The sequence below is a fragment of the Aotus nancymaae genome, unplaced genomic scaffold (genome assembly GCF_030222135.1).
Source record: "Aotus nancymaae isolate 86718 unplaced genomic scaffold, 86718_ANA_hifiasm-v0.15.2.pri h1tg000016l, whole genome shotgun sequence".
Taxonomy (NCBI): Eukaryota; Metazoa; Chordata; class Mammalia; order Primates; family Aotidae; genus Aotus; species Aotus nancymaae.
Genome location: NW_026988428.1, coordinates 40586332 through 40597208, shown reverse-complemented (window position 1 = coordinate 40597208; position 10877 = coordinate 40586332). Strand labels below are relative to the sequence as shown.

The window sequence follows — 10877 nt, the reverse complement described above, 5'->3', positions numbered from 1 at the left end:
TGTTGCAGTGTCATCTACCTCAACATTCATTCATCTCTGCTAGATGCTAGCACGGCCAGGGGCTGGAAATACAAAAATGACTGGACTCGGTCTTCCCCAAGGGGCTCTGAATCTGTCAAACCTCTAGTATGCAGCACACTCAAGGCACCATTCATGTTGCTTAACACTAATCCAGTCTCTTGCCAGCCAGCAGACTTGCTGTTTCCCTCCTTCTTGGGGTATCCGTGCAGGGGGATATGGGGGCGTCGTGATGCTGGAGAAAGTGGCCACTGGGATGGGTTGAAGAGCCTTGGCCAATCCGAGGCCGATGCCCACGTCGAGACTGCAGGGCTAGAGAAAAACCACCAGGGGGCGCGCGGCTCTTTGCTAGCCTCTGGTTTCTGCAGGAAACCTCTCCCCGCTCTCAGTCCATCTCCACTTTGTCCAATTAGGGGATAGAAATTGGGTAAACGTGGACAGTGGGAGAAACGCCCAGTGAAAAGAAACTCTGCATTATTCTGTCCACCCCTATTTCCCCAGCTCCCTGACCCTCTACACCTGCCCCCGGGTACAGCAGTGAGGTCCAGTCTGTACCCCTTTCTGTAGTCTCCCGAGGAGATCTCTCCTGTCCATCAACACCCTGATAGAAACTGAAATAAAACCTTTCTAGTTACTAGGGTTCATATCCTGCTTGGGCAAGGTTTTGGACACAACATCCTCTGTCCTTGTTCAAATGAGCAATGCTTTTAGACGCTCAGTGTCTGAGGGGTCCAGATCCTGGATGTGGGAGGCGAGAGGGCAGTGGAGCCAGCATCCAGGGCTGGGTACAGGGCATTTTAGGAGGTGAGCAGGTGAGCCCTGTGACACCTGAGTAAGTCGTTCCATTTCTCCTCCCAGCAGCCCTGGGCACTTCCTTCCTGTGGGTTCCAAGGCTCCATTCCCTTCTCTCCCCCTTTCTTTACCTGTGAGGTCAGACTCCTTCTGTGGGTCCTCCACTCCCTTCTGCCCCACAAAACTACTATAGCAGGAGGGACCTGCTCCTGTCCACTCTTTTGCCTTTTCCTTCTAATCCTAGAGAATCTGACTATGCCCTACTTTTCTGGGGAGTGATTGATTCTGGGTACTGAGCAGGATGAGGAAACTCAGGATCAGAGAAGGATTTCCACCTAATGTGACTGGAAACCATGTGTAGCTTTCCAGTAAAGTCTGTGTTTAGGGACAACATGGTCCAGGAGTGTTGGTATATAGGGCGTGTTAGGCTGTTCTTGTGTTGCTGTAATAAATACCTGAGACTGGGTAATTTATATAAAAAAAAAAACAGATTTAATTGGCTCATGGGTCTGCAGGCTGTACAAGCATGGCGCCTGCATCTGCTTGACTCCTGGCGAGGCATCAGGAAGCTTACAATTATGGCAGAAAGCAAAGAGGAAGCTGATTTGTCACATGGCGAGCAAGAGAGAGAGAGCTGGGGAGGTGCCACACTTTTAAACCACCAGATCCCATGACAACTTACTCCAGTATCTCCAGGACAGCACCAAGCCGTGCAGGATCCACTACCATGACTGAACGCCTCCCACCAGTCCCTGCCTCCAATATTGGGGACCACATTTTAACATGCAATTTTGGTGGCACAAATGTCCAAACCATATCATAAGATAGGTAGAGACAAGTTCTGACCCTTGCTTGTAGATCAGAGTGGTGTGTGTCATGGTGTCCATGTATGGGCACCTGTGTGGACATCTCTGTGTACACCTGAGTAGGCATAGCAAGGCAGAGACATTGGTGGACTAGGGAACAATCCTGAGTAGTGATATCTACTCACTGGGCAGGACTTGGGGTATGCAATGGCGTGCATCAGAACTTGCAAAAGAAGTTGAAAGAACAGAGAGATGAAGCCAGGATAAAAAATGGTGCACAAAGACAGTGATCAGGGAGGAAACTGAGGACTCCCTGCCAAAATGCCTGAGGGCCTCCCTACCTACCACAGCCCTCTGTGTTATTAAGTCCTCCTGTCTGAACATAGGCCAGACTCACCCCAGCCTGTCTGTGTCTGTCCTCTGCAAAGCCACGTGTCTCCACCTGGCGATCCTCCTGGGCCTGTACTACCTTCTCCCTGGTACCGGGAGAGGCAGGTGCTGAGCCACCTGAGAGACAAGTACGTGTTCATCACAGGCTGTGACTAGGGCTTCAGGAACCTACTGGCCAGACAGCTGGAGGCTTAAGGCTTGTGGATGCTGGCTGCATGTAGGACAGAGAAGGAGGCCGAGCAGCTGAAGGGCCAGACTTCAGACAGGCTGGAGGTGGTGACTCTGGACGTCACCAAGACAGAGACCGTTGCTGCAGCTGTCCAGTGGGTGAAGGAGCGCGTGGGGAACAGAGGTACCACCCCGATCCTGGCTTGTGACTGTTTGTTTTTTCTCTCTCTCTGTCACTAGGGGAGACCCAGCATTCCCAAGACTTCTATTTTTAGGGGCTCGAGCTTTCCATTTTCCAGAGCAGAAGTCCTAGAGTGGTTGTGGCTGGGCCCAGGGTTAGAGGATCCAGCCCATGGTTAGATCCCAGTCTCTGGAGAATGTTGGAAGCAACCTAAGTGTCCATTAACAGATTATGGATAAAGAAAATGTGGTACATATACACAGTGGAGTGCTACTCAGCCATAAAAAGAATGAGATTCAGCCAGGCACAGTTGCTCACACCTGTAATCCCAGCACTTTGGGAGGCCAAGGCAGGTGGATCTCCTGAGGTCAGGAATTCGAGACTGGCCTGGCCATCTCTACAAAAAATACAAAAATTATCCAGGCGTGGTGGTGCATACCTGTAATCCCAGCTACTCAGGAGGCTAAGGTGGGAGAATCACTTGAACCCAGGAGGTGGAGGTTGCAGTGAGCCAAAATCATGTCACTGCACTCCAGCTTGGGTGACAGAGTGAGACTTCATCCAGAAAAAAAAAAGAAAAAATAATTGAGATTCAGTCATTTGCAACAACATGGATGGAAATGGAGATCTTTTTTGTTTGTTTGTTTGTTTTTTTGAGATGGAGTTTCACTCTTGTTGCCCAGGCTGGAGTGCAATGGTGTGATCTCAGCTCACTGCAACCCACGACTCCTGGGTTCAAGTGATTCTTCTGGCTCAGCCTCCTGAGTAGCAGGGATTACAGGCACGTGCCACCAAGCCTGGATAATTTTTTGTATTTTTAGTAGAGACAGGGTTTCACCATGTTGGCCAGGCTGGTCTTGAACTCCTGACCTCAGGTGATCCACCTGCCTCGGCCTCCCAAAGTGCTGGGATTACAGGTGTGAGCCACTATGCCAGGCCAAAACTGGAGATCTTTATGTTAAGTGAAAAAGCCAGGCACAGAAAGACACACACAGCATGTTCTCACTTATTTGTGGAATCTAAAAATTAAAACAATTGAACTCATGGATATAGAGAGTAGAAGGATGGTTTCCAGAGGCTGGGAAGGGTAGTGGCAGACTCGGGGGAAGGTGGGGATGGTGAATGGGTAGTGAAAAATAGAAATAATAAATAAGACCTACTATTTGATAGCACAATAGAGTGACTATATTATAACTTAATTGTACATATTAAAATAAAGAATATAGTTGGATTTATTGTAACTAAAAGGATAAATGCTTGATGGGATGGATACCCCATTCTCTGTGGTGTGCTTATTTCAAATTGCATGATGGCACCAAAACATTTCACATACCCCATCAATATATAAACATATAAATAACCCATAAATACATACACCAACTCAAACCTCCACTTTACCATATGTAAGTCGTGCTTTGCTGGGCGCTAGCTAAAGTCTAACAGAAATGTAACCATTCACCTGCCTGCCTACCTGCCCCTCTGCCTACATTTCTTTCCGCTTTAAGGAGACGTATAAATACTGAACCCCCTGAATACCTTTTTGGAAAAACAAGAACAGATATGTCTCTGGCTCCTGTTTTTCCAGGATGTGCCCTTGTGAGGGAGTAGGGACCCCTCTTAGGGCCCCGTTTTGCTCTTCCCACAAGCATGGAAATAAAGGAAAATCTTGAGATTCTTCAAGGGAAATTCCAGATACTTATCTAGCCCTGAGAAGTCAGTGAACAATTTGACAAGCAAGAAGGCAATAGTACCGTAAAACAACAGCAAGTCTAGGAAGTTAGAGTCACAAGACAGTTTGATTCTCTACTGCAGCCAAAGATAACATCTTAACACACACACGTCCCTAAAATGATTTTCAGAAACCCAGACCCCTTTGCTGGAGGTGGTGCCTCAAGTCTGTAATCCCAGCACTTTGGGAGGTGGAGATGAGAGAATCCTTTGAGCCCAGAAGTTCCATATCAGCCTGGACGACATAGTGAGACCCAGTCACTATAAAAAATTTTTAAAATTAAGCATGGTGGCAGATGCCTGTAGTCCCAGCTACTTGGGAGGCTGGGGCGGGAGAATCACTTGAGTCCAGGAGGTTCAGGCTGCACTGAACCATATTCATGCCATTACACTCTAGCCTGGGCAGCAGAGTGCGAGCCTGTCTCAGAAAAAGCAAAAATCCAGACCTTCACCAGGCGAATCTCCCCTGGCACTAAGAGCTCAGGTAAGGGGTGCTGATACCTCTCATTCTGACTGCTGTCCTTCATTCTAAATTCCTTCCTGAGGTGCCTGGAGGAGGTGACACCCACAAGCCAGAACTAATATGCTTTTTTGCTGATCCCAAATTTTTATTCAAAGCCTTGCCTCCTTTACCAACCACAAACCAGAAAATCTTTGGTTCACCTAGGACTTGCTCCCTGACCCCAATCTGCAAGATGTCCCACCTTTTTAAGTCAAAGCAATGTATATCCTCCAGGTATGGCTTTGTGACTTTTCCTGTAAGTTCTGCCTCCCTGCTTTGAAAAACCTTTACATGTGAGCCATAGGGGCTTAGGTTCTTAAATCTGAGCTGCCCCGTTATCCTTGATTAGTGTCCTGCAATAAAAAGTTCTTTCACTTGTCGCTGTCCTGATGTCAGTGTTTGGCTTTGCTGTGCAGGGCGAGAGGGCCTCAGTGCAGTTCCATGACAGCCTGACTTTATTGAGATATAAATCTCATGACTGAGACTTAAGCCCCAGTCACACATTTTGGTTGTCAAAGGACTTAGGTAGTGGGGAGGAAGTCTGCAAGCTATAGGCAAATCTGGGTGATTTCGTATTTGGGGTGAGGGGGTGTCTCCCAGATGCCTCCTCCCTCTGACTGCCTCCTCTGGGACTTTCTGTAATTGCTCCTGACTGGAGTGTCTAGGGAGCAGATACCACCCCAGCAAGGTCCTGTTACTCTCAGGATGAATAAGAGTGGAGCAGTGGACGTGAAGGTTGGGAAATGTCTCTGTGCATTTCGGCCCTTGAGAACGTGCAGTTGAAGGAAACCCTGGTCAGTGAGAAGATTCTGGAGTGGGCCCTGGCAGGGGAGGGCAGAGGGCAGCACCCAGAGCTGGGCATAGGGTATATCCAGGGGTGAGTGTGTGAGCCCTGTGACACCTGCGTGTGTAATTTCTCCCATTCCTCCTCCCAGCAGCCCTGGGCGTTTCCTTCCTGTGGGTTCCAAGTCTCCGTTCCTTCCCCCAACTTTCTTTACCTCTGAGGTTGGACTTCCCCTGTGGGATCCTGCACTGCTTCTGCCCCAGAAAACTACTGTAGCAGGAGGGACCTGTTCCTGTCCACTCTTTTCCCTTCTTCTTCTCATCCTAAAGAGCCTGACGGTGTCCCAGTTTTCTGAGGAGTGATTGATTCTGGGTGCTGAGCAGGATAAGGAAACTCAAGCTCAAAGAGGGATTTCTGCTTAAGGGGCCTGGAAACCATGTGTAGCTTCCCAATAAGCTCTTTCTGTGTTCTGAAGGTCATGGACCAGGAGGGTTGGTATAGGAGTTTTGTAGAGACAGTTCTGACCCTTATACTTAGATGGGAAGGGTGTGTTTGGCATGGAGAGTGTGTGTGGGCAGCTGTGTGTGAGCCGTGTGGTCTGTGCGTGTTCTCGTGTGAATACATGTGTGTGCTCCTGCATGGACACAGCATGCCACAGCAAGGCAGAGAGAAATCAGGGGACTAGGGACACATTGCTGAGTCATAATGTCTTCCTACTTGGCAGGACTTGTGGTGTTCAAGGGCACATATGAGTACTTGCAAAAGCAGTTCAAAGAGTAGAGAGGTGGAGCCAGAATAAATACATTGCAGAAAGACAGCGATCAGGGAGGAAAGTGAGGACTCCCTGCCAAAGTGCCTGAGGGCCTCCCTGCCTACCGCAGCCCTCTGTGTTCTTAAGTCCTCCTGTGTGAACAGAGGCCAGACTCTGGGTTCCCCCACATCCTGTCTGTGTCTGTCCTCTGCAAAGGCATGTGGCTCTACCTGGCAGTTTTCGTGGGCCTGTACTACCTTCTGCGCTGGCACCGGGAGAGGCAGGTGGTGAGTCACCTGAGAGACAAGTGTGTGTTCATCACGGGCTGTGACTCGGGCTTCGGGAACCTACTGGCAAGACAGCTGGATGAACGAGGCCTGCACGTGCTGGCTGCGTGTCTGACGGAGAAAGGAGCCGAGCAGCTGAGGCGCAAGACTTCAGATAGGCTGGAGACGGTGATCCTGGATGTCACCAAAACAGAGAGCGTTGCTGCAGCCGCCCAGTGGGTGAAGGAGCGCGTGGGGGACAGAGGTACCACCCAGATTCCTGTCTGTTTCTACCTTCCGTGTGAAGTGGCCACCTCCTGTCTTCTTCCTGGGAAGATTTCTACAGTGTCTTTCCAGGTTGAAGTAGCAGTAGCTTCTTAGTATTTCTCACTTATCAGGCTGGCCTGAGCTCCATCTCTTTCCAGTCCTTACCCACTCCCAACAATGGAGGTGTCTAGTCTTGGGGAGAGTCTGTCCCGATAAGAATTTTCTCTCCAGAATTCCTCTCTATCCTCTCCCCTCCGTTCTAAGCAGAAGTTATGGGTTGTTTGATGCTGAGGGCCTGGGCTAGAGATCTGGAGACTTGCTGGAGGATGGCTGAGAAGGGAGCACAGGGCTGCAGGTGTGCACGGAGGCTGTGGCTGTGCTGGAGCTGGGCTCGTGTTCCCAGCACTTTACCTTGTTCCTGCCGGGCTCATTGGCGTCCACCAAGAGCCACGACCATCCTCATCTTCAGAGGAGGGTGTCAGCATCAGGACGGGTTAAGGAAGGCACAAGTAGTAAGGGGTTACTTTTTCTTTCTTTCTTCCTTTCACTACATTAATTCATCTGTATTATTACAGGTGAAGAAAGAAACATGGATTTATTTTATGTAAGAATAAATGCAGAATATGATCTTTGTGGAAAATACTGAAAAGAATAAAACAGAATTTTCTCTGAAATTGTTCACATATAAGTCCTTTTTATAATTTTACATAATTAGGATTCTATTTTTTCCCTAGTTTCTGTCACCGTATATTCTATAGAGAAGATGAACATTCTTCTACCATAATGATCATTTTTATAAAATTGTATCTAATGATGTAGAAAACTGTATCCTTCAAATAGCCTTACCTATGTAATCCATACTGAGTGGTTGGATATGAAATTCCTTCCGCTGTTTATCATCACAAATGTCATCTTGGTGGACTTTGATTTGCCAGCATCTATGTATGTGTGGGTAATGATTGACTTCTGAATAATGAATGTCTGGGTGGAGGAGTCTGCATTTGTTTCAGAGCAGGGCCTGTTTCTGAGCAGGGGACAGATTCATATGCCTGGGCCAACCCTTCCAGATCAACAACTGCCACCCCCTGTCCTGACTCAAGGGACCCTGTGCTCCTGCTCCCTAGCTCTGTGGGTGGAAAACTGCTGATGTGAAGTCCTGGGGATTGTGTGTTTGCATCTTCCAGAGAGATTTTCCCAGAGCTGAGTGAACTTGGAACTGAAGGGAAGGATGGCGAGTGGGCTTCTGATGCAGCAGGAGGAGACGGTGACATTTTCTGGGGCAGAGGGTGAAGTCTCTGTACTGGGTGGGGTGAGGCAGCCTTGCCTCGTCCCCAAGGTCTGTGCATTGGAATTTTCCAGCGCTTTCTGTAGGAATGTTACTGGATATCAATGCAGAATGTTTCAAGACCAGTGCCCTGAGGTCAAACACAGGACCTTCCCCAAGTTCCCCCAAGCGCGGGATTTCAGGCCTGTCTCTTTCTGTCTTCTGTCTCTCCCTTACTCTTCCTCTCTAATCTAGCACGCTCTCTCTCTCTCTCTTTTTTTTTTTTTTTTTTTTTTTTTTTTTTTTTGAGATGCAGTCTTGCTCTGTCACCAGACTGTAGTGCAGTGGCGCAATCCCAGTTCACTGCAATCTCTGCCTCCCAGGTTCAAGCAATTCTCCTGCCTCGACCTCCCAAAGTGCTGGGATCACAGGCATGAGCTACCACGCCCGGCCCTTCTCTTGTCTCTTATTTCACAAACAGATAGTTTTTGAACACTCTTTATGTAAGTTATGAAAATTGAGGTGTCTATAATGTCTGCAAGGCAACATTAATGTTTAAGCAACCAAACGTTGATCTTCATGTTTCCAGACTAATACATGGACAATATCTTTAACATGATTTCCTGTAATGCTGCAATAGGGGTAATAGCTTGTTGTCTCTCAGGCAGTGGGCTGGGCCTTGAAGAGTAAATGGAGAAAGACCTGGGTTCTGTGGCCCAGCAGCTGCCGAATGCCCAGCCCCCAGGCCTGCAGATCCCGCGGTGCTGTTTGCTATGTCCTCCTCCCCTCCCACACCTGTCATTCTGCCTTCACTTTATTGTGATGGGAATTGCACCCTGACTGTGTCCATCTGCACAGGCACAACACAGTGATGCTCTCTCATTTCCCACTGTCCCAGGACTCTGGGGCTTGGTGAATAATGCTGGTATTGCCTTGCCCATCGCCCCCAATGAGTGGCTGACCAAGCAGGACTTTGTGAACATACTGGACGTGAACTTGTTGGGGTTAATTGATGTGACTCTGAGCCTGCTGCCCTTAGTGAGGAAGGCCAGGGGCCGTGTGGTCAACGTCTCAAGTGTCGTGGGCCGGGTGTCACTTTTTGGTGGAGGCTACTGCATCTCCAAGTACGGCGTGGAAGCCTTCTCCGACTCCCTCAGGTATGCTTCTGGGATGGGGCCCACCCAGGTCTTCCTGCTCCTGTCCTTGTGAGGAAGCCTTTTCCAAGGAGTTCCTTGAATCCAGCCTGTAAGGCCCTTTCATGAGATCCCTCTCTGTCTTCATGTGTGATGCTCTCATCATCCTCTTTCTGGATTGGGCTGGCCATTCAGTGGGAAGCACATTCCTGAGTGCTGAGTGGGAGAAGGGCCCCTGGTCAGAGAGTTTCTTGAATGATTCCTCTTCCCTGGATGGATCTCTTGGTCAGAAACTGCCAGAGGCAGAATTGGATCTGGATCTTTTATTCTTTGTGTTTTACCTTCTAAGACCCCTAAGGTTTTACCCCTCTGTTTCTCTGTCTTGCAGGAGGGAGCTCTCCTACTTTGGGGTGAAGGTGGCTATGATTGAGCCTGGCTATTTCAAGACAGCTGTGACCAGTAAGGAGAGATTCTTAAAGAGCTTCCTGGAGATTTGGGACCGGGCCAGTCCAGAGGTCAAGCAGATCTATGGCGAGAAGTTTGTTGTATCCTGTGAGTAAGCTGTGGACTGCAGGGAGAGAAGCAAAGCCTTGTGGGGAATCCCTGGCCTACCACTGGTGTCTGAAGGGCATTAGAGTTTGATCTCCAGGCTCTCCCTGCCCCACAAAGTGGAGATCTTTAGCCCCATTTCCATGATAGATGCTGTGTGGTCAACTGGTCGTGTAAAGCAAGTGTCCAGGCTTCTTAGAACTTGGGACCGGTGTCTATCTGAACCCGTCATTATTTTGAGAAGCAAAGTGAAGCCAGAAAGGGAAGACAATGGGGGCCTGATCACAAGCTGGCATTAGAGACAGCGGGTTTTTATGTGCTGAGACTTCTACTGGAGACCATCATTACGCAGTGTAGATATTCCCAAATAGAGACAGACACGGCTTAGTGTGGAACACGTCTTACTTTCTCATGGATGGGCTCCAACTCAGGGAATTTGGATAAAATAGACTTGAGGCATTGCTTGCCTGGGGGTTGTGGGGTGAGTTCTTAGAACCTTTCCATTCTAAGTTGAATCCAAAGCAGGATTGGTTGCAAGTGGAAACATACATGGATCATTATAAGCGTGCACATTCTTAACAGATAAGATGTCAGCTGAACAATCGGAGCAAAATTGCACACAGGATCTGTCCTTGGTGACCAACTGCATAGAGCATGCGCTGACTGCCTGCCACCCCCGCACTCGGTACTCAGCTGGCTGGGATGCCAAACTTTTCTACCTTCCCATGAGCTACATGCCCACCTTCCTGGTGGATGCCATTATCTACTGGAGTTCTCCAAGGCCAGCCAAGGCTCTATGAAGCCAGGACTTGGGTGCATGGTTGCATGGATTTGGGGTGTGCTATGAGGGGTGATGTATCCTGGGGAAACGGATAAAGTGGAGGGAGGGAGCTCTTATATAGGTAGGGCGCCAATCCCACCTCCTTCATGATAACCTGGCCATGATTCTCCTGGGACATAATTCCTCTCTCTGGAGATGTTGGTGGAAAAGTTTCACGTTACACAGCTGAGAAGCAGAGACAAATAAACCAGTTTTCTATTTGTCTTGAAAGCATGGACTTCCTTTAATTCTTGTGATGTTGCAAAAGTTGATAGTTTGACCCACGTGCAGTGATTTGAATGTTCTTGTGAAGCTACGCTTGGATTCCAGACACATGAGATTGCAATCCCTCTCTGAGTCTGGGTTCCCTTCTTTGCTCAGCACCCAGAATCACTCTATCAAGAAAGCCAGGTCACTGTCAGCCTCTCTAGGACTCCAATTCGAAGGCCCAAGTGAGT

At 48.8% G+C, this 10877-nt stretch overlaps 1 protein-coding gene across 2 annotated transcripts; it reads left to right on the top strand.

Annotated features, from left to right (window-relative positions):
* Positions 1-5674: 5674 nt before the first annotated feature.
* LOC110569224 (retinol dehydrogenase 16) lies at positions 5675-10650 on the top strand. 2 transcript variants are annotated; one of them, XM_064377252.1, is made up of 4 exons: positions 5675-6651; positions 8816-9074; positions 9439-9595; positions 10187-10650. In XM_064377252.1, exons 1-4 carry the CDS (start codon positions 6339-6341, stop codon positions 10397-10399), a joined length of 942 nt encoding a protein of 313 aa, XP_064233322.1. In that variant the 5' UTR covers positions 5675-6338; the 3' UTR covers positions 10400-10650. The 2 variants fall into 2 exon arrangements, with proteins under 2 accessions (XP_064233322.1, XP_064233321.1); XM_064377251.1 differs by having other exon boundaries at positions 5678-6651; positions 9439-9602; positions 10182-10650.
* Positions 10651-10877: the final 227 nt, after the last annotated feature.

Excerpts from the sequence above, each read along its gene's own strand:
- LOC110569224 (XM_064377251.1), top strand. The coding sequence starts at position 6,339 with ATGTGGCTCTACCTGGCAGTTTTCGTGGGCCTGTACTACCTTCTGCGC. Across the intron at positions 6,652-8,815 it reads GGAGCGCGTGGGGGACAGAG|GACTCTGGGGCTTGGTGAAT; the intron begins GTACCACCCAGA and ends CCACTGTCCCAG. Across the intron at positions 9,075-9,438 it reads GCCTTCTCCGACTCCCTCAG|GAGGGAGCTCTCCTACTTTG; the intron begins GTATGCTTCTGG and ends TCTGTCTTGCAG.